The sequence below is a fragment of the Aspergillus karnatakaensis genome (genome assembly GCF_047715665.1).
Source record: "Aspergillus karnatakaensis strain CBS 102800 unplaced genomic scaffold BJY04scaffold_12, whole genome shotgun sequence".
NCBI classification, from domain to species: domain Eukaryota; kingdom Fungi; phylum Ascomycota; class Eurotiomycetes; order Eurotiales; family Aspergillaceae; genus Aspergillus; species Aspergillus karnatakaensis.
Genome location: NW_027395724.1, coordinates 61,258 through 84,561, shown reverse-complemented (window position 1 = coordinate 84,561; position 23,304 = coordinate 61,258). Strand labels below are relative to the sequence as shown.

Here is a 23,304-nt window from a genome sequence, read left to right as displayed (position 1 = left end):
TGTGAGCCTCTTGATTCTGGTAGATCTATGATCAGATATAGGTCGTACAATGTAAAGATTACTTAACCGGTTTTGAACTATACCTAGATACTCCCAAATCTCTCCTGCAGGGTTAATGCTAAGTTGTCTACGATTTGAGTGCATAGTCGTATATAAGAGCCAATCGGCCTGGGCCACCTCTAGTATGATACAGGCCATATGAGCTCTATTATTACCTAGGTACTTACTTTTCCGTGCTGTCCGCCGAAGACCTAGGTAGGTAACTCTGTCATACTATACATGACGTCACCCTGTTCTATCTATATAAAAAGCAAATTCCTTGGAACCTTCAATCACCCACTCCAGAGCACTTTCTACATAATCACTACATCCACTGAGATTCATCAATAACATCGAAATTATCACGTACTCACCTTCCAAGAACCAAGCCCTCCAAAACCTGCCACAATGCCCGTCCTTCCAGACCCCAAGAAGTTCACTCAGGGAGACGACAAGAAAGAGACGCACGACCAGGAGAGCATCGCCCAAGAGCATGCCTCCAAAGGCCCTCAAATTCCTGACAGTGAGTGCTACGATTCTTGTTGATCTGCACGGTATATTCTTAGGTGGTTAGCTAACGGGCTCTAGAAATGCCGGAGAAGGCGTCCCGCGAGGAGACCGAGGCACGTATGAAGGAACTGAACAACAAATGAGGCATGAGAAATCTACCAGAGTTGTCTAAGAGGACGGTTCACGTTTCACGAGAAATTGTATTATGACTTACGATAGTTTCGTTTAATGACAACTGGTGCTCGAGGACTTGATAGAAGCTTGTAGATTGTATATATATTTGTAGACCACCTCTCGCTGGCGTCGAAGTCATCTATCACTGCCCCAGTCCTGCAAGCCTGATATTTTAGCCCTCATTATCACGTCTATCCCTCCAATTCGAAATCAGATACAGCCTAACCTCTGCGTCAATTGTGAATACTTCAATCTCGAACATAGGGTAAATTACATCATAACACGTGACCGTGTGTTCACCTCATGCTCTTCTCACGCGCCAGCCTGCAGACCCCGCGTAAAGAGGCTCCAGATGCCGCCTGAACGTCAAAACGCACCGGTGAAGCTGTCCTTGCCGTTGGTATGTTATGCTGCGTACTCACTTAGTGTGTCCTCCCGCTAACAAGCTCAATCACAGCAATTTCAGCAGGACATCTTCACCGAACTCCGCGGCGAGGATGAGCTGGTCATTCTTGCCCGAGGCCTGGGGCTTCTCCGCCTGATCACGAATCTTCTTCATTTCTACGATGCTGCGGGTAATAACTTGGTCTTGCTTGTCGGTGCGAATGATCGGGAGAATGAATGGATTGGGGAGGGTATGTTGGCCGGCCGATTGCGTTATCCGGCGGCGGAACATGGCTGACGATCTTCAAGCCCTGGCAGAGCATTATGCGATCAGCAAGACTCCTCTTGCGAGGGGACTGAAGGTTATAAATACTGATAGGGCTACGGTGCCGATGCGGTGCGTGGAGTGTTTCAGCACGCTGGGATGAGCGCTGATCATGATCTAGAGAGAAGATATATGCTGAGGGTGGTATTCTGAGTGTGACATCCAGGATATTGGTCGTGGACCTGCTGTCGAGTACCTGCTCCCCGTTTCTATCAGTGTTCGGTCGTTAACCCATGCTAGAGCTGCTTGATCCCGAAAAGGTGACAGGGCTGGTCATACTGCACGCTGACAAGTAGGATTATGTGCCATCGTTGATGTCTAGGAAATGCTGACGGAGTAGGATTGTCGCGACCTCGACCGAAGCTTTCATTATTCGAATCTATCGTCATGCCAACAAGAGTGGTTTCTTAAAAGCCTTCTCGGACTCCCCGGAACCCTTTACGACCGGGTTCTCTCCATTAGCCAACTCCCTACGAAATTTGTTCCTGCGGAAAGCCTCACTATGGCCGCGGTTCCATGTTACCGTCGCCGAATCACTTGAGGGACACCGAAAAGCTGAAGTTATCGAGCTTGAGGTTCCAATGAGCGACAAGATGCGCGAAATACAGAACGCTGTGCTCGAGTGTGTGGAGCTCTGTATCGGAGAGCTCAAGAAGACGAATACGGGCTTGGATATGGCCGATTGGACCTTGGACAGTGCCTTGCATAGGAGCTTCGACATCGCTATTAGACGTCAGCTCGATCCTATATGGCATCGCGTGAGTTTCAGGACCAGGCAGATTGTCAGCGATCTGAGTGATCTTAGGGCTATACTTCAGTGCGTCACAGCCCGCTGCGTTCTTTGATAAGGCTACTAACAGAATTAGTGCTTTACTTACTTATGATGCTGTTTCTTTCGTTAAATATCTGGATACCATCGTGACCGCACACTCTCCACCTCCGGGATCGACGAGACACAACTATTCACCCTGGCTTTTCCTCGATGCTGCCCACGTTTTGTTTCAGACAGCGAAGTCTAGAGTCTACCAGGGCAAGATTGGCAATGATGCTGCTCGCTCGTCGGTGACATCCTTGCCTACTACACTTCGCCCTGTATTGGAGGAGCAACCCAAATGGGAAGTCTTGGCCGAGGTACTGGAGGAAATTGAGACTGATGCATACCTCAACCCAGTCAACACCGACGAATCCAATAGCACGGTGCTGATAATGTGCACCGACCAACGAATATGTCGTCAAATTCGTGAGTACCTGGGAACCATGCACACCAAGGTCGAAGAGGAGAGGAAGGATGGAGCAGATGGTGACGCGACTAAGCAAGAAAGAGGCCGCTCAGCAGATGTGATGCTGCGCAGGAGATTAAGAGAATACATCGACTGGAAACGCTCCTTGTCTAATGTCAACAAGAACTTGTCAACAAAGCCCGCAAATGAAGAAGCTCAGTCCGGATCAGGCCGAGATTCACGGCCTTCAACACCCCAAGGGAGAGCGCCTCCCAATAAACGGCGTCGAGTCCGCGGTGGAGGTGCGGTATCAACTCCAACAGCCGGCCGCCAGCCGCATAGCAGTGTGCAAGCGGAAACCGAACCTGCAGAGCAGATGTCTGGTCTCCTGAATGAGATTCAGCCAACAGAGGCTGAAGAAGTCCAGCCGGAAGAGATCATCATCGACGACTTTGAGGATATAGATGACTACTACGAGCTTTATGACATGGACGACTTGGTTATGGTCCATCCATTCGATGGTGATATGGACGAGCATATCCTCGAGGAAGTCCGCCCTCGCTACATCATAATGTTTGAGCCCGACCCAGCCTTCATTCGACGGGTCGAAGTATACCGCAGCTCCCACGTCGGCAGGAACGTACGAGTATACTTCATGTACTACGGCGGCTCCGTCGAAGAACAGCGGTATCTAAGCGCAGTCCGACGCGAAAAAGACTCATTCACAAAGCTCATCAAGGAGAAAAGCGTAAGCGCCAACCCTTCTCAACCAAACTCCAACTACTAACTTCTTGCTCCAGAATATGGCAGTGACCCTGACACACGATAAATCCCTCGAAGACCCCCAAGAGCAATTCCTCCGTACAGTCAACACCCGCATCGCTGGCGGCGGCCGGCTCACAGCAACAGCCACACCCCCCTTGGTCGTCGTCGACGTCCGCGAATTTCGCTCCGCCCTCCCTTCCCTCCTCCACGGCAACAACATGATCATCGTCCCCTGCCAACTAACAGTAGGCGACTACATCCTCACCCCAGACATCGCAGTCGAACGCAAGTCCGTCCGCGACCTGCTCCAATCGCTCCGCAACGGGCGCCTCTACAACCAAGCAGAAACAATGCTCGCACACTACAAGTCCCCGCTCCTCCTCATCGAATTCGACGAAAACAAATCGTTCACCTTCGACGCGTTCACGTCAGCGCTCACACCAGGTCCTGGCTTCGGGAACGCAGATTTCGGCTTCTCAAGCTCCGGTACCGTCACAACAGCGCTGTCATCTTCAAATTCAAACCTGATTAACCCTTCCGCCCCGAAATCTGCGCAGCACCTCCTTGTGCTCCTCACGCTGGCGTTTCCGAGACTAAAGATCATCTGGTCTTCATCTCCCTACCAAACCGCGGAGATCTTCGCTGAACTTAAGAAAAATGCCGCGGAGCCGGACCCCGTTCGTGCGGTGCAGATCGGGCTTGATCTGGATGTCGATATGGATACAGGGACGGGCACGGGGAGTGGGAATGTCATGACTGCATCGGGGATCGAGCATCGCACGTTTAATTTGCTGCCGCAAGAGATGTTGAGGGCTGTTCCTGGGGTGTCACCGCAGAGTCTGGAGAGGTTGATTCTGGAGAAGGGGAATATTGCAGAGGTTGCGAATATGAGTGTTGACGAGCTGGATCCGATTATGGGAAAAGAGGCGGCGAGAAAGGTTGTGGGGTTTTTTAAGAAGAGTGTTTTTGAGGGTGCGTAGAATAGGAGTATATAGATGTCACTACTGAGTGCCGTGCTGGATATCTGGTTTACGGATTACGCGATGATACAGTTCAAAATATATAATGTTCATAACCCTTTCATTAATCTATCATCCAAGCTTTTTCAAACAGAAAAAAAGGTGCAAGGTGAGTTGAAAGAGAACAGACAAAGGGGCGGTGACACGACATGGACCAGCAGATACTGGACGCGTCATGACCATTTGCCTGCAACCTGGAGAAGTCCTCCCACGATGTAAATATGTGCTGGAGAAAAAAAACAATCACAATCTATCGTCATCATGGAGTGAATCTCCGGGATTGCCGAATATCGATGATCCATACTATGGAGCTTGGGAGAGCACTGGTCTTAAGGATAAGCCGTAGCGGGAGGCGCCGCGAGCCGCAACATTCTTCGTCGCGAGTGTACCACCGTCTCGGAAATGAGGCTGGCCGGAGAGGCTTGACCATCGGTGATATAATCGAAGGGCCGAAGAATAGTCGAAGCTGGCGGGAAGAACCCAGTGGCTCTTGAGGGAGTATGGAATGCAACGATATTGGAAGATGTTGTACGCTTTTTAGAGCTCGTCGATATCGACTTCCTTCTCGTCTTCGCTGTCGCGGTCCTCGTCGAATTCGACGTTGTCCTCGAAACCCTCGTGCCCGTAGGTGTCGGTTTCGTTGATCTTGGCGTGCTCGGGCAGTTCACCGTAGGCCTTGAGACTCCTGGCCTCGTCGGCGGTGTACTTCATGATAACGTCGCCCTTTTCGTCTTGGTAGTCACGCAGCGAGAGGAGGATGATGTCGCCCTGGTTGATCCAGACCTTCTTGCGGAGCTTGCCTCGGATGTGGGCGAGGCGCTTCTCGCCGTCGAAGCAAAGGGCCTCGAGACGGCCGTTGCCGAGCATCTTCACGACCTGCGCATACTCCTGGCCTTCCTCCTTGAACACGAGTTCACGCTTCTCGTTATCGTTCTCGTTCTTTCCACGACGACGGTTCTTACCGCCCTATAGGAGTCATGCGTTAGTACAGAGTCAGAGTGGCAAGTAGAAAGTTGGGACTGGGAGATGTCGAAAATCCTCGCTCCTGCTGTTCTAGCAGTGTCCAGCCTGGCTAAACCCAGGAAATTGCTGGCAAGACACTGGAGCAGCCGGAGGCAAAAATAGCACAACACAGCGAAAACGCGGCAGAGCGAGCGGGGTGCAGAATGAAAAAAAGCTCGAGTCATACCTTTCCCTTGTTCTTGGGCATGCTGAAAAGTCCCTAGCAGATGGTACTTGCTGGGCGCGTGGTATTTGATCAGAAGATCGAAATAGAGACCGGGGTCCTGAGGTGGAAGGAGATGGGCAGCCGAAGCGACGTGGAAGTGGGGGGACAGTGTGCCTTTAAATATCGTTTCAATCAAGTTTGTGACAAATTATGTCAGCCCTCTTTGTGGCGGCCTGAACTTCCGCCTCAGGCCTCAAAGAATTTCTGTTCCACCGCCTTTGTTATGATTCCGATTTCCAAGCAGCATCGACGTCTTGTTATTTAGGATATCTCGGTTGTAGGGACGGTCTTCCTCGCTGTTGTGAAACTAGAACTCGGCGGAAGTCGTTGAGTCCACTATTTGAGCATTCCCACCCTGTACATGCTCACCGGCCCTCTCTCCCAAACCCCGATGACCTGTCGCAGATCACGCACCGGTTCCTTCCTTGCCTCACGGTGCGCCCGCTATAGAGATGAAAGGACTCAAATCAGCTGCGAAGAAGCCAGTGACTCTATTCTATTCCAACCATTATTTCACACCGCCGCATGCTCAGCGCTACCTCTTGCAATGGTTTCATCCCGTTCGGCCAAAGATCCAGCACATGTGCGACAACCGCTCTAAGAATGCGCTATGGTGGAGAGTTTCGACCAAGGAGATAGTTCCCTGGAAACGGGTAATCCGATCCTGGTGTGCTAGAAGAGTACGCTCCGTTTTCGAAGAAGAATTGAAAGAACGTGGATATGATGCGGAGGGCAACAGGCTGCGCATTAGTAGCCGTGATCCTGCTTTCGGGCCTCTGCCTAGCCGTGACTTGAGAGGGAGTGTGACGCTCTACATTCAACCAGAATGCATTACTCAGAAGTATCCTGCGCTTCGGGAGCACATGAAATCTTTGGTGGACCACTTAGTTGCACAGCAGGGGAAGCAGGCACCACGAGGGCAACAGCGACAGCGAGATAACCAGAGCCAGAGCCAGGGTCAGAGGGAGAACCGACAGCAGCATCAGTTTCAGCACCAGAAGAAGACGAACTTTGAGGAGGAGCCACAGCAAGATAACCAGGGTCAGAGGCACAACCGACAGCAGCATCAGTTTCAGCATCAGAATAAGATGAACCATGAGGAGGAGCCACCAAAGTTAGCGAAGCCCAAGCTTGGGATGAAACCCATCATAATAGGGAAACGAAAGGAGTCGAGTTGAGATTGTTCTCATGATTGTTGAAGATACCCATGTATTATTATTATTGTCATAGACCCAGATATATAGAAGTGTACATTACTGTTACTCGGAAATAGTAAACAACAGTGGTAGACACGCGGCTCCCCTGTCCGGCTCAGTCTGGCTCAGCTTGGCACCTGCTCGCCAACTACTGCCGATCCCTAGACCAAGACAACATCCAACTTCAACTCCAGCAAGACCACAAACACTCAGCTTTATTTCTCCCATTCAGTATCATACGCTATTAACTGATACTCCAACCCTGCTGGACTGTCGACCCGCGCTTATCTGCCAGAATGCTGGTCTCCCTGACCGTTGGAAAGGTCGACGCCGGAGTTGCTGTCCTGTTGACACAGGACAATCGCCTCGTAAGCCCTCCTATTCGCCTTGCTTGTTACATTTGGCGCCTGCTAGAGGCTCCAGCCCCCTACATCACTTTTTGGCAGCAGAAAGTGTTTGCCTGTCGACTCATATCATCGCACGTGGTCACTAATGCTAATCTTTCTCCCCTAGATTGAATTCCCCTCCGTCCTCCTCCCGAACAATATCACCTCCGGCAGCATCGTCGACATTACTGTGTCGCGCAATAATGCCGCAGAGGCTGCCAATGCCGCTGCCTTCCAGAACCTTCAAAAACGTATCCTTAACACCTACGGCATCAAGACCCCCTCTCCGCCCATCCTCCGCCTTCGCAATGCCACACAAACCTCCCTCGTCCTCGAATGGGACCCTATCGACCTAGCCACCGCAAATTTGAAGGCCCTGTCATTATACCGCAATGGATCGAAAGCTGGATCCATCCCTCGGCCTCTTGAGACGAGCAGCACCAAGATCAGCGGTCTCGCGGTTCACAGCGAATACACCTTCCACCTCGTTCTTCGTACCACGGCCGGCACATACCAATCGGAGAAGCTGACTTGCCGGACACACAAGATGACAGATCTCTCCGGTATCACCGTAACTACCGGTGTCATACACCCCCAGCGGAAGGAGGCCCTCGCGGAGGCGCTTGATCGCATTGGCGGAAAGCTCATCGACTCTGTGCGAATTGACACCACACACTTTGTCTGCACCGAGGGTCGGGGCCCGCTGTGGGAGAAGGCGGTCGAGATGAACATCCCTGTTGTCGTACCTGAGTGGGTGGATGCCTGTGAGGCAGAGGGTACCATTGTCAGCGTTAGGGGCTACTACTTGAACGCCGACCCCAAGGCGAGACAACTTGGCCCCATTCACGGTTCGACACAGCATCAGCGCACTACGTCCTCTATAACCTCACCTTCGCGCCCATCGCAGTCGCAGTCGTTATCTCTACCGAGCAACCAACCCGATCGTGATGAGGCTACCCCCGAGCCCCCTCTGACCCCATTCCCAGGAGCGAGCATGAACGGACAGCCAACGGCCGCAGACGATGATCGAATTTCTTCAGAGGACGCCGAAGCTGCACCCCCTCCACCACCAAAGGACGAGGATACCGAAGCTAGCGAGGCAGCATCACGCGTGGATCATCCTGAAAGCAACGGCGTGCCACCTGTCTCTGTGACAGTTACCGTACCTGACGACGACGAAAAAGAAGAAGATGGAGACGAAAATGAAGACAAGGAGAAAGAAACCAAACCAACAAGCCCGCAACAACAATCCGAGGACGAGGAGGAAGACCTATCAAACCCCAAGGAAACCGACAAGAGCAAATCCACGGAGGCAAAGGAGAACTCGGAATCGGATTTTAATGAGGTGCCTCTTTAATTGACGACCTGACTTGACTTGTCCAGCGTTGCGTTGCCCTTACGTCCCGCCCTGTCACGGTTTATTGCGTTTTCTTCGAGTACCTGTATATTCTATCCCACTTGATATTTTATTTTATGACTCCCTATTGAATCAACTTCTTCTTATTTTCATATTCCCCTCGGGTTGTTCTATGACTTTCAATAATCAACGCCCTGTCTTTATTCCCCTTCGGGGTTCTGCTTTATTTGCTGTATACATAGTGCACTTTTAGTCTTCGAGCTCCAGGTCAGTTTAGATCGTTGTCGTTCAGTGTTCGAGGGTACCTAGTCTGAGAATGGCACAGCCGCTTTACCTATCCATGTCAACTATCTCAATTGCACCAGGGGTTCTCCAGTGGCGTATCATACAGCGTATAGCTCGCTTACGTGAGGTTTGTTTTTATTTATCATATAGTTACACCCTTTACACTCACGTAAGCCACCCTAATTTAAGTAGCGTAGCCCTGAATGAGCAGTTACGAGGGTAGGTAGAGGAATGATATACTCTATTCAACTCTTTCTGCATGAATGCTATATGCTATATACAATCCAACCATACACCTCTAGCACCTTTTCATCTACCCACCCACCCATATATAGAATAAGATAGAGTAGAGTAGAATTAGTTGACGTTCCGCACAACCTCGTCAATAGCTCTCGCGACGTAGTTGACGTTTTTGGGGCTCACTAGCAACGGGTATCCCATTAGTGTGATGTTTGGGAATAAGGGTAGAAAGTACTAGTAACTAGTGCAGAACTTACGGCCACTGATTGATGCTCTGCCGGACTTGAGCAGGTAGATGTGGTATTTGTCTTTGAGGGCGTAGACTTGCGAGGGGGTTAGGCCGGTGTAGGAGAACATGCCGTTCTGGTGACCGTTAGTTGGTTTGTTTGTTGATTGGTTGTTTAAGAGGTAAGGGCAGGGAACTCGATATTACCTGTTCGACGATATGTTTCCACGTTCCTGGCGTCTCGAGTCTCACGAGTTCATCATACAGCGCCTTGCGCATGGAGATGATTCTCGAGCTCATGATCTTTAAATCATCGTGCCATTGCTTCGTGAGGTCCGGGCTTGTGAGGATCTTTTTCACGATGCTGCACCCCGCCGTTGGACCCATGGAGTACTCGCCGCGGATAAGGTGGCAGAGGTTAACGACGACTGTGTCCCTGAGGCTCTCGGAGCCCTCGTTGAGTACGTAGTGGAAAGCGCCGACGCGCTGGCCGTAGAGGCCGAAGTTCTTGGAGAAGCTTTGTGCAACGCAGAACTCCATGTTGGGCTTCTCGTTCAGCACGTACTGCACGGCCCAGGCGTCTTCGGCTGCGGAGCCGGATGCGAAGCCTTGGTATGCGGAGTCGAAGAAGGGGAAGAGCCGCTTGCGCTCGCAGACGTCGATGATGGCTTTCCATTGCTCTTTGTTCGGGTCTAGGCCTGTGGGGTTGTGTGCGCAGGCGTGGAGGAGGATGACGTCGCCGTCCTGAGCCTCGGATTCGAGAGTTGAGATCATGCCCTCGAAGTCGAAGGAGCGGGTGGCGGCTGCGTAGTAGGGGTATGTCTTGCGCGGAACGCCGGCGAGCTCCCAGATTGTGATGTGGTTTGCCCAGGAGGGGTTTGATTGCCAGACGGTGCGCGGCTTCATGTGGTGGGCGAGAAAGAGGGCGCCTAGGTGGTTTGCGCCGGTTCCTGCGACTGTTTGGACGGTGCCGATGCGGGCTTTGGCTGCTTCTTGCTCTGGGGTGGATTGTGAGTCGAAGCCGAACATTAGGTCTCGGGCGATGGGGAGGAAGGCCCGGTCGCCTTCAATGGCTGTGTATTCATGGCGGAAGAGGTTGTCCTCGGCGGCGAGCTGCTTCTCGGCTTCCTGGACGGAGGGGAGAGGCCATGGCTGGCCTTCGTTGGTGCGGTAGACCCCGACTCCGAGGTTGACCTTTTGCGGGTAGGAGTCGTCGGTGTAGGCGCGATTGAGCGCAAAGATCTCGTCCGGGGGCACGGGGGCTACAGTGAGCACGGTCATTGCGATTGAGGTTTGGGGGTCCTTGAGCTATTGCGCAGAGGTGGAAGTGCGGAATGCGAGGTGGAGAAGTGGATGCGTTTTATACTAGGCGAGATCTCCCCGTGTGGAATGAGTCAAGCAAAGTTGGAGACACTAGTGTTGCCAATCTTCACGTCGGTTTTGAATTCAGGAATTGAGTACCCTGAAGATTGGAGGATGGGGATACAGTCAGAATATACTTGTACGCGCTGGAACGAGGCTGGGACCGATATCGCCCCTATATGTGGTTCGGCTGATGGATCCCCATGGCATTGGCCTCTCAAAAATTTTCTGATGGAACCAGGCGACCACCGAACTGGGTGATAAAGCCGCTAGCTAGAAGAGACTTGAGGGATTGCATTGCTCATACATACTAAGGTGACGCATTTCTTTCAACTTGTCCGGCTGGCCAAGGATAACGAATTTGGACTGATGCGTACTGGTTCTGGTCTTTCGCGGTTTGTTGTGCGGGGACAAAGTCCCGTGGCTACAGTCATATCTCAACAGCCTTGACATCAATTGAGTAGCCGAACCTCATAGGCTGACAGGGGAACCTTCTCAATTGCATAGACAAGACTGGTGTATGAAGTCAGAAGTCAGGTGGAGGAGGTGCCCATCAACAATATCCGAAAGCCATTGATGGAGGTGCTGGAAATAGCCGTCGCTAGCCGAGAGGCAGTTCATTGAGATCCCCGCACATGATAAATGTCCAGGCTTATTTCGCAAAGCCCGCGAGATAAGGCGGGAAGACAAAACTGGAAATCAGGATGTATCGCGGGCGTTCTAGTGTACTTTAGAGTCTGGTGAGTTGGAGTCAGAGAGGGGAAGAGATAGCGTGCTGAGGTTGGAGGAGGAAAGACACCCTCGCTCACCCCCGCATCTTCCGCATGAACTACATCACTCTTCTCTATTGTCCAGATTCTATACTCAAGATCCCTTTACCACGTCATATTTGCAGTCCAGTAACCAATGGCGGGAAACAAGGACCTGCATGACCTGCGTCCTGGCTTGATCATTCAGCCACTGCATAACAGCATCCCTCCGGAGCTGCTCCCTCGGTTTGACCCGGTCTACGTAGAGTATTACAACAAATACAATGCCGGCCGCCTGCATACCCACGAGGTACCAATCGAAGCCTTTCGCAAGGATCCGGCCAAGTACTTGACCGTCTACGGTCGTGCTGCAGGACCGGATATTTTCCGGATCACTGAGCAGACATGCCCGGTTAAAGACGGAGAGATCAAGATTCGTATCTTTGAGCCCGCGCCTATCCTTGATGACCAAGGGCAGCCCAAGAAAAGAGCTGTCTACATCAACTTTCACGGCGGTGGTTGGGTCTTTGGGAATCTGGCGACTGACCATGACCTGTGTAAACGCCTTGTGGATGGACTCGATGGTCACCTGGTAGCGTTTGACGTGGATTACCGGCTCGCACCAGAGCACAAGTTTCCAACTGGCGTGGAAGACTGCTGGACGGCTTTCAACTGGGTTCGTTTCTTGAACGTATTCGTTCATCAATCTGACGTACTTTAGATCCGGTCTCACGCAACCGAGTTCAACCTCGACCTGGAAAAGTTTTCCGTTGGCGGAGCATCTGCTGGTGGGCATCTCTCAGCGGTGGTAGCGCATCACTGTCGGAATGCCAACATTCCGCTTGCGCTGCAGGTCCTAGTTGTGCCTGTCTGTGACTTGCACAATCCGTTCACGCCAGAGGGAGAGTTTGACCGGGAGAGCTGCCCCTATGAGTCATATCGAGAGATGGAGTTCACCGTGGCATTGCCAGTTGCGAGGATGTCATACTTCCATAAACACTTCCTGGGTGTGCCCCGACCTGCTCCATCGGCGGATGTAAGTACTCTCATGCTGCTGCCGGGCCCATATGCTTATGGAGATTCAATCCCAGGACTGGAAAATATCGCCCATCTTGGCTCCTGATTTTTCGAATCTGGCACCAGCCTTGGTCTTCAGCGCGGAAATGGATCCTCTGCGCGATGAGGCGATAGCTTATGCAGACAAGCTAAGAGCCGCAGGCGGACGAGTGGAAGTGGTCCGGGTTCCGGGAGCTCCGCACACATTTTGCGGGCTGGACGACATCTTGGACTCAGGCAAGAAGTTCAATGCCAAAGTTATTGAGACGATGAAGAAGGAGTTCGTCTCATAATGGCCTTGCTGTCAATAGGTTGTTGCTGTTGGGAGTCAAGGAGGAAAGGAAATGTTGGGATCTTGGTTTATCCGCCGGTTCCTGTTACCGTACGATACAGCTATATCAGACACTTTCCCATAGAAGTATATCCTGATGGTAAACGTAATACCGGGCCGGGAGAAATCGGCCGGCGAGGACGGACGGCAGGGAAAAGCAGCCAGAAACAACTCGAATTCCTGGAGCTGTCGAACAGAGTCGGTCGTGATCTTTTTTTAAGTCTGTTGCGTTGGCCGCCTTTCGGAGCTCTTTTTCCTCGCTTCTTTTTCTCACATAGAGCGCAATTCTCCCAATTGCACCGCAAAGACCACTCTACCACCTTCGGGATCCCGTTCTTTTTATATAGGCCGGCATTTAATCTTTCGTCATGACCTCCCGAACCGCGGTGCGCTCGATGAGCTCCCTCACACATGCGGTCGCCAAAGCGTCCCCCGCAGTGGCCCGCCGTGGCCTGACGTTGGCTGCTTCCTCCCCCGCTTCGTTCTCTAGCCGTTTCTCGCTGCAGTCCAATAGCCGATTCCCCCGCCTCCAGTCCTTCCAGTCCGTTTCCAACAAGAGAACCTTCAGCTCAACCGTCACAATGGTACGCACTGCGCTGTTAGAGCTCTACGAGGCTCTACGAGGACTAAAGTGTGCAGGATGAGTGCTAACGCTTTCTTCCATAGGCCTCCGAAACCCGCACCGAAAGCGACGCCTTTGGCGAGATCCAGGTACGATAGCCGATGCCGAGACGTCAGCTACAAGATCTAATCGAAGCGTTCAGGTCCCTGCCGACAAGTACTGGGGTGCTCAGACTCAGCGGTAAGGCGCTCGCTAAAAGACATACAAAGTGAGGAAGATTCTGACGGAGGATAGTTCGCTCGGCAACTTCGACATCAACCAGCCCCAGGACCGCATGCCCGATGCCGTCATCAAGGCTTTCGGTATCCTCAAGGGTGCCGCTGCTAAAGTCAACGTCCAATTCGGCCTTGGTAAGCGCCATACTACAGAGTCTAGGGTTTAACCCGGATGTTAATCGTGTATAGACCCCAAGATCGGTGAGGCCATCCAGCAGGCCGCTGCTGAGGTCGCTGAGGGCAAGCTTCTCGACCACTTCCCTCTGGTCGTCTGGCAGACCGGTTCCGGCACTCAGTCCAACATGAACTCCAACGAGGTCATCTCCAACCGTGCCATTGAAATCCTCGGAGGTGTCAAGGGCTCCAAGAAGCCTGTCCACCCCAACGACCACGTCAACATGTCCGCTTCTTCCAACGACTCCTTCCCCACTGCCATGCACATCGCCGCCGTTGTCGAGCTTGAGAACACTCTCCTGCCCGCTTTGACCAGCCTCCGTAATGCTCTCCAGAAGAAGGTTGACGACTTCCAGCACATCATCAAGATCGGCCGTACCCATCTGCAGGATGCTACTCCTCTTACCCTCGGCCAGGAATTCTCCGGTTACGTCGCTCAGCTCGACCGCAACATTGAGCGCGTCCACGCCTCTCTCCCCCACCTTCGCTACCTTGCTCAGGGTGGTACCGCCGTCGGCACCGGTCTCAACACTTTCAAGGGTTTCGATGAGGCCATCGCCGCCGAAGTCTCCAAGTTGACCGGCACCGAGTTCAAGACCGCCCCCAACAAGTTCGAGGTCCTCGCCGCTCACGACGCCATCGTTGAGGCCTCCGGCTCCCTCAACACCCTCGCCAGCTCCCTCTTCAAGATCGCTCAGGACATCCGCTACCTCGGATCCGGCCCCCGCTGCGGTCTCGGTGAACTCATCCTCCCCGAGAACGAGCCCGGTTCCTCCATCATGCCTGGAAAGGTCAACCCCACTCAGTGCGAGTCCCTGACCATGGTCTGCTCCCAGGTCATGGGTAACCACGTCGCTGCCACCATCGGCGGCATGAACGGCCAGTTCGAACTCAACGTCTTCAAGCCCCTCATGATCCGCAACCTGCTGCACAGCGTGCGCATCCTCGCCGACGGCATGAAGAGCTTCGAGAAGAACCTCGTCGCTGGTCTTGAGGCTAACGAGCCCCGCATCAACACTCTCCTCCACGAGAGGTAAGCCCCATTTTTCTTTCCTTTGCTAGAAATTTCCGAACTTACAAATTCCTGCAGTCTGATGCTCGTCACCTGCCTGAACCCCGTCATTGGCTACGACATGGCCTCCAAGGTCGCCAAGAACGCCCACAAGAAGGGCATCACCCTCAAGGAGAGCGCCATGGAGCTCAAGGCTCTCAGCGAAGAGGACTTCGACAAGCACGTCCGTCCCGAGCTGATGCTGAGCCCCAAGGAGAAGAAATAAATGAGCAAATGACCGTGCATCTGTGGCGATGGGTGTTATACTTAGACTGGTCTAAAATTTTGTCGCGACCTTAGCTATTTCGTGACTTGTATACTGAATATATTGTATTATTTTCGTGTGTTAAGAGTATACTCCGTATTTGGCCGTCTGGAGAGCCAAAAAAAAAACCCCTTCCCATACAAGAGCACCCTCTTGCCCTCTACCCCTTGCCAGTAGGTCTACCCAGGTATAGAGTACAGAATACAATTTGAGGCAGGGCAGGCACGACGGCCCAGAGCTTTCTTTTTTTGTCAGTCGCTCCTTCCGCCAATGCAGCACAGGTGCAGTTGCACAGGTAATAACTCGCTCCTTCCTATTCGAGACTCGCCCATCGCTCCTGCCACATACATCGTACTGAGAACCGCTCCTTCCTATTCCGCTGTGGCCCTTGGTATTCCACAAGGCAAGTGCGATGGACCCCCGCCTAGACACGGCACCTTCCTCCCCTACTGTACTTTTCAGTCTGTACACCTCTCTGGAAACAGATATTACGTGTTATATCTATTCTTGCTCTCTTAGGTACCCTACGTATCCTACGTACCCAGCGAGCATCATTCAACACCTTAGGTACACACTCCCCCAATCGTCGATACGTAGGCTACTAGTTTAAGAAGAGGCCGTGGCAAAGTCAATAGGTGCAGCTTTTTCGCTCTGTTTTGAGATTTTTGTGTGTCCTTGGAGAGATGCAGTCTACCTATGTGAAGGAAATGAAATGACATGATGATTACCTACCCTATTGGAATTGGTGGGGGGGGCTTCGGATTTCTTTTTCCGGTGGCAGAGCACTGGGGTTCAGGTGCAGGTGCATCTAGCCGCCTGCACTTACTTGATCTACACCCTATGCACCGGAGAGGGGTGCCACAAATCTATCTTGGCTGACTCGAAATAGCAAGGTGGGCTCAGTTGGGCTTGGGATGGACATGTGTGTGCTTATGAGGGAAGAAGACAATGAGTGACGAGAGTAACGTACAGGAGATTGAGACAAGGGAACTCCAGAAATGAAAACGAAATCCAAAAGACTTAAGGCGCAAACTAAAACTGGTAGGGCTTCTAAGGACCAAGCTGACGGGCTTACTTCTTCAGACGAATGTTGACGGGTTTCTTCTTGTGAGTGAGAACCCTCATGGTTTTGTACGCGTTCTCGAAGACGGCGTGCCAGAGCTTTGGGTCAGAGGATCCTATTGCATATTGTCAGTATGTTTGTCCTTGCAGAAGTACAATAGCGAGGGAGAACAGTGAGTGCCTACCAGCCTTCGGTGCCTCGGTCGTAAAATTGATCACGACCCAATCCTCCACCTTCCCCTCTTCAATCCAGTCCCAGTACTTCCCGCCCTGCTTGAACCTCCCAAGGTATTCCTTCAGGTTATCGTCACTCAGATTCGAGACGATTTCAATGGCCCACTTTTTCTGCGGAATGTAAAAGGTTACGCGGCCATCACTCGTTCGTGACCATTCACGAGAAATGGGCACGCCTCGGCCTGCGATCTGGTTGAAGCCGCGGTAGAACTCGTTCTGGTACGTCGTCTTGATACTCGTCATTGTTGCCGGAGGGAAGATGGGGTTGCCTTCGAGGGCATCTTCTAGCGTGGCTCTTGAGAATTGTCGAAGGATTTTTAGGGCTAGGTCGTCGAGTTTCTGGATTTTCGGCGGGAATGGTTTGGCTTGTGTGTTGAAATGGTGTTCAATGTACCTGAAAGGTATTTGAAGTCAGTACTGTGCGTGAAGTACGTCTTTTCCTGGTCTGCATTGTAGTACTTACTTCTCATGGAGGCGTGAAGGCAGCACGACAAGATCGGTGTGGCTCTCTCCTCTGCGGCCTACTCTCTGCACCCAGCTATTTTTGTAACATATCTTTAAGCCGGCACTACCAGCACCAGTCTTGTAAGGAACACTTCCCTCTTCCAGGATCTTGATGAGCGTGTCAGCGGCCGGGGGTGTGAGGTTGCTCTTGCCAGGAAACGAGCGAACGATAGGTTGAGATTCGAGATAATTGAAAACTTTGGCTTCATCTTTGATATCTCGAAGTATTTGGTCTCTCGTAATCGTATTATAAAGTTCATTCTTAAGGTCTTCGCGGTGCATCTAGTCAAGGTTAGTCATGTGATCCTATCATTCAGCTTCTAAGTTTGTCTTTCGTAGTCCACATGTCCATTATCGAACGATCAAGGCAGCGGCTTGTAAACCTGACCAGGCAGTCCGTTCCTTTGATTGAAAGAGGAATTGTGGACGTTCGAAAGGTTTGAGAGAGATAAGCCAAATAGTACTCCTGGGAACTCACATGATGAAAATAACTGACCAACGCCGCAACACCTGCTGGGTGGCCATCCGTGAGCTCATACAAGTACTTTCTGGCTTCACTATCAAGTCTAAACTTCTCTGCGTGTCGACTGGACAGAAGAGACACGACCTCTTCAAACTCGTCCGTGGTATAGAAGAGCCCTATGCCGATTGAGTATTCGGTAGGTAGCGCGGTAAGTCCAACATGACTGTATGCACCGAATTTAGCAGGGTTGTTGAAGAGCTCTTCCACACCGGTAAACGGGCTTCCATAACGTGAGAAGAGGCAGATCTTGATATCGTGGCCCTCGCTGGCCAGCCGCTTTCTGATTACTATGTTCCAGAAATCAATATCGTCATATGAGCGCTGAGCTTCGTCGATAATTATCACCGTCTGCGGCGCGAAGAAGTCCTTGTAACTGTAGCCTGGATAGGTACGTTCTAGGCGCAGAGCTAGCTCATCCCAGGCATCACCATGGAGATCCATTCTGTCCCATGATTTCAGCAGGAAAACCGTTCTGTTTCTTTCGAGGTAGAAGTTCCTTAAGAGCTCGGATAGGAATGTCTTGCCACTGGCCGGTGTACCAATGACTTGGACAACTTCATGAGAATCAAGAGTGTCTGCGAGCTTAGATACTGTATTGTACCGCAGACATATCAATGCCTTGTTCTTTTTCATCCATTTCCGGCCTACAATGTTGTCAGCTGCCTACCTACTAGAGCGAATATCTACTTACTTTCTGCGACGTGTTTAGTCGGCTCAGACCTTTCTATTGAGAGATCCGTTGGAAAATCCTGGTGCTCCACAAGAAGATGGCCGCATTTGTGGCATTTGTTTTCAAGGGCTGATCCAAACGCGAGGAAGATTCCTTCTGGACATGCACATGCGCACCTCTTGTCGCGCCATATGGTAGTTCCCAGGCACTTCCCTGTTCCTAGTATGCGGGAGTACTCCTTCGTACTGAGCTTGCATCGTTTGGTTTCTGGAGGTGCGCTCATCTTGATAGCTCAAAGGACATGGACTGCCGTAAGAATAAGTCTTTTCGTGGGAGGAGAGCCATCGATGGCGTAGGGTCAATGGTTAAAAGGAAGCAGCCGACTGGGTCGGTCCCTGGTTGATCTGCTCTTTGTGCATCGTAGGCTGGTCTTTGTTGCTTTGTCTATGACGGTATCAGGTTGGCAATCAGCCCTGAGCGCAAATCCAAAAAAGCACATGTATTAACGTTTTGAGTAGCGATGTCAACTGTTCAAGGCTATTGCTCTTCATGCCGACGTCCAACCCTTATGCTGTCTGTAGTCGAAATTGCCGCTGCGTGATAAAGGAGGACCGTGTGGTCAAAATAATTGACTCACGAGCATTTAGGACGCTGGTGAGCAGTTGCGTTGGGAGAATAAAGTACAGATGAGATCCAGAGAAGGATTGATTCGAGAGAGAAGTAGGCAACTTCATCAAGGGAAGTCCTTCGGTACGGCGAGGATATATATTGTACGTCCTCACGGCTTCAGGAAAAACTATCACCACGTACTTCAGACAATTCTTTAGAAAAGTCATTTCAATAAAGCATGTTCACCAGTGGCCTCATTAACGCCACTTTCAGCATCTATTCCTTCAGGGATGGAGGAATATCGGAGGTGTTGTTGGACAAGAAGCAGGTGGTCTAAAAATACCTCGAGGTGTCTCAAGTGGGGCCCGACGATGGATGGTTCCTCCCCTCGAAATCATCCATATACTCCGCCTCAGGGCCTTCAGCTTGTTGACAACTTATCCAACCTCCCTCCAGTCTCTCGTTCATCAATCCAATCGCATTCCCCAACTCACCTACCACTGCTCAATTCTACACCCATCTCTCACTACTCAATCAAAAGAGCATTCCTGGCCTGAAACCAACCCTTAATCATCTCTCACTCTCACCTCACCGCCGCTCAACCCCTCAATCGCAAAGACAGCGTCCCTCGACAGATTCCCGACCAGAAACCTTTCTTTCACTTACTTCTCACTTTTCTCTCACATACTCCCTCAAATAAACCCAAAATGACCGCCTCAACCGCCGAAGAAACCCCCCTCTTCCCTACAACCCTCATCTCCCCCGAAGTCGCCGCCGCCCTCCCAACCGGCTACACAATCCGCCCCCTCCGCCGCTCTGACTTCCACCGGGGTTACCTCGACGTTCTCCGCGTCCTCACCACAGTCGGTGACATCAGCGAAGAAGCCTGGGACAAGCGGTTTGACTGGATCGCCACCCGCAACGACGAATACTATCTGCTTGTGATCACGGACGAGAAGGACCAGGTCGTCGGCACAGGGAGTTTGATTGTAGAGCGCAAGTTCATCCACGCTCTAGGAATGGTTGGGCATATTGAGGATATTGCAGTGGAGAAGGGCCAGCAAGGGAAGAAGCTGGGGCTTAGGTTGATTCAGGCGCTGGATTTCGTGGCGGAGAAGGTGGGGGCTTACAAGGTTTGTTTTCCCTCGCTCTCTCTCTGGTTTCTTTTTTGGTTCTTTTGATAGGGTGGGGAAGAGATGCTAATCTTGGTGTGCAGACGATTCTTGATTGCTCTGAGGCGAATGAGGGATTCTATCTCAAGTGTGGATTCAAGCGGGCTGGGTTGGAGATGGCTCACTACTACTAGAGTCTAGAGGATTGATATGTTAGAGTACGAGGCTTTACGGAGTATAATGATGGGGATGGGGCTGCTTCGTGCTTCGTTTTCTGTCCATGTGAGACTATAGTCTCTGGCGCTCAGGGACAGGCTGTGGATACTGGCTTTCGGGGTTCTGTCACTGAAACATACATAGACGTATACATAGATCAAAACACTGTTCATTTTCATTATATGTTTGTGGTGCAGAGGAACAAGTTCGTACAAGATGCCTATACCTCGTTCTTACTACGCCCAACCCTGATATTGCAGGCGACAGATAGTATGAATCGAAGTCTACGGCGCTACATGGCGAATTGAACTAATGAACTCAGTCCAAATATGCCACTACAAAGCAAGACGTAAATCAGACATCTGTTTCAGTTGCAGATAAAACCGCTAGGGGTCCATCAATCACCTGACATCCGTCTAAAGAGACATCAAAACCTATCCCCGAAGCGAAGCTGAAATTCCCATTTGTAGATGATGATGATTGAAACAAATACCCAGGCCCACCTAGCCAGCCGTACACGAAAAGAAACCCCCAGTCCATATAACCGCAAACATCACCGGGTCCGGCCTCCTTTTCTGGATCGCAAAACTCGAGTGTCTTTCCGCGTCGGCGCTTAATGATCTGAAGTCCCGTTTCCGACTGAACCAGGTCGCATAAAGAGGAACGTAAATGGGATTAACCGTCCAGGCCGTGTATCGTCTTGCTTTTCTTCTTTTCGGTCGTGGTCGTCATCGTCATTTCCCCGCCGCGATTACCGAGTTGCCGGTAGAGGGTATCTAGTTACCGGGGTTGGGGTTCATCTGTGAAGGAGCAACAAATTAGTTTATTTGTTCGGGAGGTCCCAGGTTATCAAGGATAACCGGTTTGCGAGTGATATTGGCTGGCTGTTGCCTGTCCCCTGCAATCCGTATCCACGACTGATATTGGTATAACGTACCTTCCGCTTGCCACCGGTCATGGTAACGTTGACGAAACGACGAGTGTACTTGAGACGCTTCATGGCGCGACCCTTGGGGAGCTTCTTCTTCTCCTGGGCCTCGACCTATATCATCAAGAAACCTGATCAGCCTTGTTCTTGCCATTTCATAGACCGTTCCATCGTTTGTTCATCGTATTCCATCGCACAAATCCCGCCTCAGATTTCTTCTCCTCCTCTTGCTCATTCCTCCTTGGTAACCTTCCCTAAAAAGACCATTCCGCCATTTTCAAACTTCCACCTCGAACACAGGAAAGAAAGAGGGAAAAACCAACCTTAGGAGTAGCAGACTTAACCTTACCCGCACGGGCGAGAGAGCCGTGAACCTTACCCATGGCTGCTGGTGATGTAGAACTTGTCGAAAGATGGGAAAGTTGAGGAGTCGAGGTGTGATAAAGGGGGGTTGCGTTGAGTCACCGGGCTGCACTGGGCTTGTCTCTGTGGGCGAATCGCGCTAGCTGGGTCCGTAAGCGAGATGGCAAATTCGGGAAGGAGGGTTGAGGCGGTAGGTGAGTCAGCTGATGCCTGAGGCATGATATCTGCAGCATATCCACTGAGTGGTTTCGACTGTAATTGTGTGGTTCGAGTCATGATGAATTTTCAGATTAATATCACCTAGAGTACCATTAACAAAGTTTATATCCAGCGACACCTTTCATATCGTTTTGAGGCTTGAGGCTGTGACTCGATGCTGTAGAGTCCGAATCTGGTTAGGATAGGTTTGAGCCCTACTGCTGAGTTATACTGGAGGCTCCAAGTATGACGGAGTGCAGCCGGCATTTAGTTTACTTTAAGGCATAGGAACATCCTGCGGCTGGCACAAGTTAAATCGCTGTACTAGAAATGACAAACTTATGAGGCGTTGAATGAGGATGTGCTGTGTCATGAGGCTGTCTGAAGAGTCGATAGCTACGTATGCGTCCTACTCTGTAACATCTTCAACCCCAAAATTTCAGGAGGCAACGCGCAGAATATACTCTGGAGTAACGAGACTTGGAAAACGCGGGGCACTGCCTCGTAGATTACACTGGTAGCAAGTCCACGAGCACTACGATAGGGAGTATGCCAACGGCCGATCCAATCACGTCCAACCCGGTATAGAATGAATGGAAGGCAATGCGAGACCGTCTGAGCACCGCAAATTTGATAAGCGTTCGTACACCGAGATTTGAGAAGAACATTTCATTTTGTGTGGTAGGGAAAAGACATATTTCAGCTCCTGTAACCGCCCTAATCCGTTCATGAAATCCTTTCCTCCCCAGGCCCAACCCAGACCGTTATATCGATTCCTTAACGAGACTTGGCGGCAACCTTGGGGGCGGAACCCTTAGCACCCTGCTTGCTCTGGATGCGCTGGCCAGTACCCTTAGCACCGGAGGCGGCGGACTTAGCCTTGTCGGCCTTCTTCTTGGACTCGGCGGCAGCCTTCTTCTCCTTGGCGTCCTTGATGGCCTGCTGGCGAGCGGCGGCACGGGCCTCGGGGCGCTGAGAGCGGCGCTCCTTGATAACGTCGAGGGAGGCACCGACGATGGCGCGCTGGTGCTTCACAACACGGCGGGTACGCTTCTTGGCGACTTCCTGTTCACGATATATCCGTCAGCACTGTATCTCAAATCGCAACCTGTATCCCCTGAAGCCTTTCAGTTTGTTCCCCCTCTTGTTGACTTCGGATAATTCCAGAAGTGGCCCGTTGCAGCTCCCAATCCACTTGCCCCATATCAAAAAATCAAGGTGCAATAAAATGGCGGTACCGACCTCAGAGATACCCTTCTTGTGCTGGCGGCGGTAGAGAACAGTCCAAGCTATCCGGCGGGGGTTCTTGCGCTGCAGGAAGAGGGACTCGGACTTTCCATTCTGGAAGCGGAAGATCTTGCTGTCGCCACGGACGTACAGCTTTCCCTGTAACACGAAATCCAAGTCAACAAAAGTCCGTTATATCAAATCTCATATGTCGAGTTTTGGCGATGATTTTCAATCGTGAAGCCTGGGTTCCAGAGTCTTCGGTCGGAGCGAAATGGTTCATCGAAGTCTCATCGGAGTGGTGTTTGGCGGAAGGACAAAACGCACCTTTCCGGGGTAGATCTTTTGACCGCTGAAAGAATCGTCGTAGGTACGCATCTTGAACGTGAGAGATGCGCGACCGAATGGAACGAGGTGTTGTCGATTGGCGTTGGGTGGTTGAGTCGTCACTTCGCGGCCTTCGCGAGACTCCCACAATT

General features: G+C 51.5%; 12 protein-coding genes across 12 annotated transcripts; 7 read left to right on the top strand and 5 right to left on the bottom strand.

Moving 5' to 3' along the window:
- Positions 1 to 343: 343 nt before the first annotated feature.
- BJY04DRAFT_183424 (uncharacterized protein) lies at positions 344 to 1,010 on the top strand. Its single transcript, XM_073710466.1, has 2 exons — positions 344 to 562; positions 628 to 1,010. The coding sequence occupies exons 1-2, from the start codon at positions 448 to 450 to the stop codon at positions 690 to 692; spliced, it is 180 nt and encodes a 59-aa protein (XP_073573688.1). The 5' UTR covers positions 344 to 447; the 3' UTR covers positions 693 to 1,010.
- A 58-nt stretch (positions 1,011 to 1,068) lies between these two features.
- BJY04DRAFT_183422 (ssDNA endodeoxyribonuclease RAD1) lies at positions 1,069 to 4,476 on the top strand. The gene is made up of 8 exons (XM_073710465.1): positions 1,069 to 1,123; positions 1,181 to 1,358; positions 1,417 to 1,504; positions 1,554 to 1,624; positions 1,673 to 1,724; positions 1,773 to 2,249; positions 2,299 to 3,400; positions 3,453 to 4,476. Exons 1-8 carry the CDS (start codon positions 1,076 to 1,078, stop codon positions 4,395 to 4,397), a joined length of 2,961 nt encoding a protein of 986 aa, XP_073573687.1. The 5' UTR covers positions 1,069 to 1,075; the 3' UTR covers positions 4,398 to 4,476.
- BJY04DRAFT_183409 (translation initiation complex factor eIF1A) lies at positions 4,477 to 5,743 on the bottom strand. The gene is made up of 2 exons (XM_073710464.1): positions 5,626 to 5,743; positions 4,477 to 5,402 (listed from the first exon to the last, which is right to left on the bottom strand). Exons 1-2 carry the CDS (start codon positions 5,644 to 5,646, stop codon positions 4,974 to 4,976), a joined length of 450 nt encoding a protein of 149 aa, XP_073573686.1. The 5' UTR covers positions 5,647 to 5,743; the 3' UTR covers positions 4,477 to 4,973.
- A 95-nt stretch (positions 5,744 to 5,838) lies between these two features.
- BJY04DRAFT_183408 (uncharacterized protein) lies at positions 5,839 to 6,872 on the top strand. Its single transcript, XM_073710463.1, has one exon. The coding sequence runs from the start codon at positions 6,117 to 6,119 to the stop codon at positions 6,840 to 6,842; it is 726 nt and encodes a 241-aa protein (XP_073573685.1). The 5' UTR covers positions 5,839 to 6,116; the 3' UTR covers positions 6,843 to 6,872.
- A 175-nt stretch (positions 6,873 to 7,047) lies between these two features.
- On the top strand, positions 7,048 to 8,969 carry BJY04DRAFT_183407 (putative chitin biosynthesis protein (Chs5)). The gene is made up of 2 exons (XM_073710462.1): positions 7,048 to 7,228; positions 7,374 to 8,969. Exons 1-2 carry the CDS (start codon positions 7,157 to 7,159, stop codon positions 8,601 to 8,603), a joined length of 1,302 nt encoding a protein of 433 aa, XP_073573684.1. The 5' UTR covers positions 7,048 to 7,156; the 3' UTR covers positions 8,604 to 8,969.
- Positions 8,970 to 9,239: 270 nt separating this feature from the next.
- Positions 9,240 to 10,812, bottom strand: BJY04DRAFT_18337 (putative aspartate transaminase). The gene is made up of 3 exons (XM_073710455.1): positions 9,562 to 10,812; positions 9,386 to 9,491; positions 9,240 to 9,310 (listed from the first exon to the last, which is right to left on the bottom strand). The coding sequence occupies exons 1-3, from the start codon at positions 10,633 to 10,635 to the stop codon at positions 9,246 to 9,248; spliced, it is 1,245 nt and encodes a 414-aa protein (XP_073573683.1). The 5' UTR covers positions 10,636 to 10,812; the 3' UTR covers positions 9,240 to 9,245.
- Positions 10,813 to 11,396: 584 nt separating this feature from the next.
- BJY04DRAFT_18280 (alpha/beta hydrolase) lies at positions 11,397 to 13,017 on the top strand. Its single transcript, XM_073710375.1, has 3 exons — positions 11,397 to 12,141; positions 12,187 to 12,501; positions 12,557 to 13,017. The coding sequence occupies exons 1-3, from the start codon at positions 11,623 to 11,625 to the stop codon at positions 12,812 to 12,814; spliced, it is 1,092 nt and encodes a 363-aa protein (XP_073573682.1). The 5' UTR covers positions 11,397 to 11,622; the 3' UTR covers positions 12,815 to 13,017.
- A 63-nt stretch (positions 13,018 to 13,080) lies between these two features.
- BJY04DRAFT_183396 (class II fumarate hydratase) lies at positions 13,081 to 15,258 on the top strand. Its single transcript, XM_073710461.1, has 6 exons — positions 13,081 to 13,436; positions 13,519 to 13,563; positions 13,617 to 13,654; positions 13,709 to 13,824; positions 13,879 to 14,896; positions 14,954 to 15,258. Exons 1-6 carry the CDS (start codon positions 13,221 to 13,223, stop codon positions 15,138 to 15,140), a joined length of 1,620 nt encoding a protein of 539 aa, XP_073573681.1. The 5' UTR covers positions 13,081 to 13,220; the 3' UTR covers positions 15,141 to 15,258.
- A 780-nt stretch (positions 15,259 to 16,038) lies between these two features.
- Positions 16,039 to 19,196, bottom strand: BJY04DRAFT_183395 (ATP-binding protein). Its single transcript, XM_073710460.1, has 5 exons — positions 18,194 to 19,196; positions 17,458 to 18,146; positions 16,939 to 17,261; positions 16,427 to 16,869; positions 16,039 to 16,357 (listed from the first exon to the last, which is right to left on the bottom strand). Exons 1-5 carry the CDS (start codon positions 18,453 to 18,455, stop codon positions 16,251 to 16,253), a joined length of 1,824 nt encoding a protein of 607 aa, XP_073573680.1. The 5' UTR covers positions 18,456 to 19,196; the 3' UTR covers positions 16,039 to 16,250.
- Positions 19,197 to 19,488: 292 nt separating this feature from the next.
- Positions 19,489 to 20,087, top strand: gup1 (glucosamine 6-phosphate N-acetyltransferase; the record flags this gene model as incomplete). The annotated part of the gene is made up of 2 exons (XM_073715553.1): positions 19,489 to 19,914; positions 19,998 to 20,087. 2 exons carry the CDS (start codon positions 19,489 to 19,491, stop codon positions 20,085 to 20,087), a joined length of 516 nt encoding a protein of 171 aa, XP_073573679.1.
- A 798-nt stretch (positions 20,088 to 20,885) lies between these two features.
- Positions 20,886 to 21,420, bottom strand: BJY04DRAFT_215757 (40S ribosomal protein eS30; the record flags this gene model as incomplete). Its single annotated transcript, XM_073715552.1, has 3 exons — positions 20,886 to 20,909; positions 21,047 to 21,151; positions 21,361 to 21,420. 3 exons carry the CDS (start codon positions 21,418 to 21,420, stop codon positions 20,886 to 20,888), a joined length of 189 nt encoding a protein of 62 aa, XP_073573678.1.
- A 503-nt stretch (positions 21,421 to 21,923) lies between these two features.
- On the bottom strand, positions 21,924 to 23,269 carry BJY04DRAFT_183386 (60S ribosomal protein eL24). The gene is made up of 3 exons (XM_073710459.1): positions 23,153 to 23,269; positions 22,841 to 22,984; positions 21,924 to 22,663 (listed from the first exon to the last, which is right to left on the bottom strand). Exons 1-3 carry the CDS (start codon positions 23,201 to 23,203, stop codon positions 22,376 to 22,378), a joined length of 483 nt encoding a protein of 160 aa, XP_073573677.1. The 5' UTR covers positions 23,204 to 23,269; the 3' UTR covers positions 21,924 to 22,375.
- Positions 23,270 to 23,304: the final 35 nt, after the last annotated feature.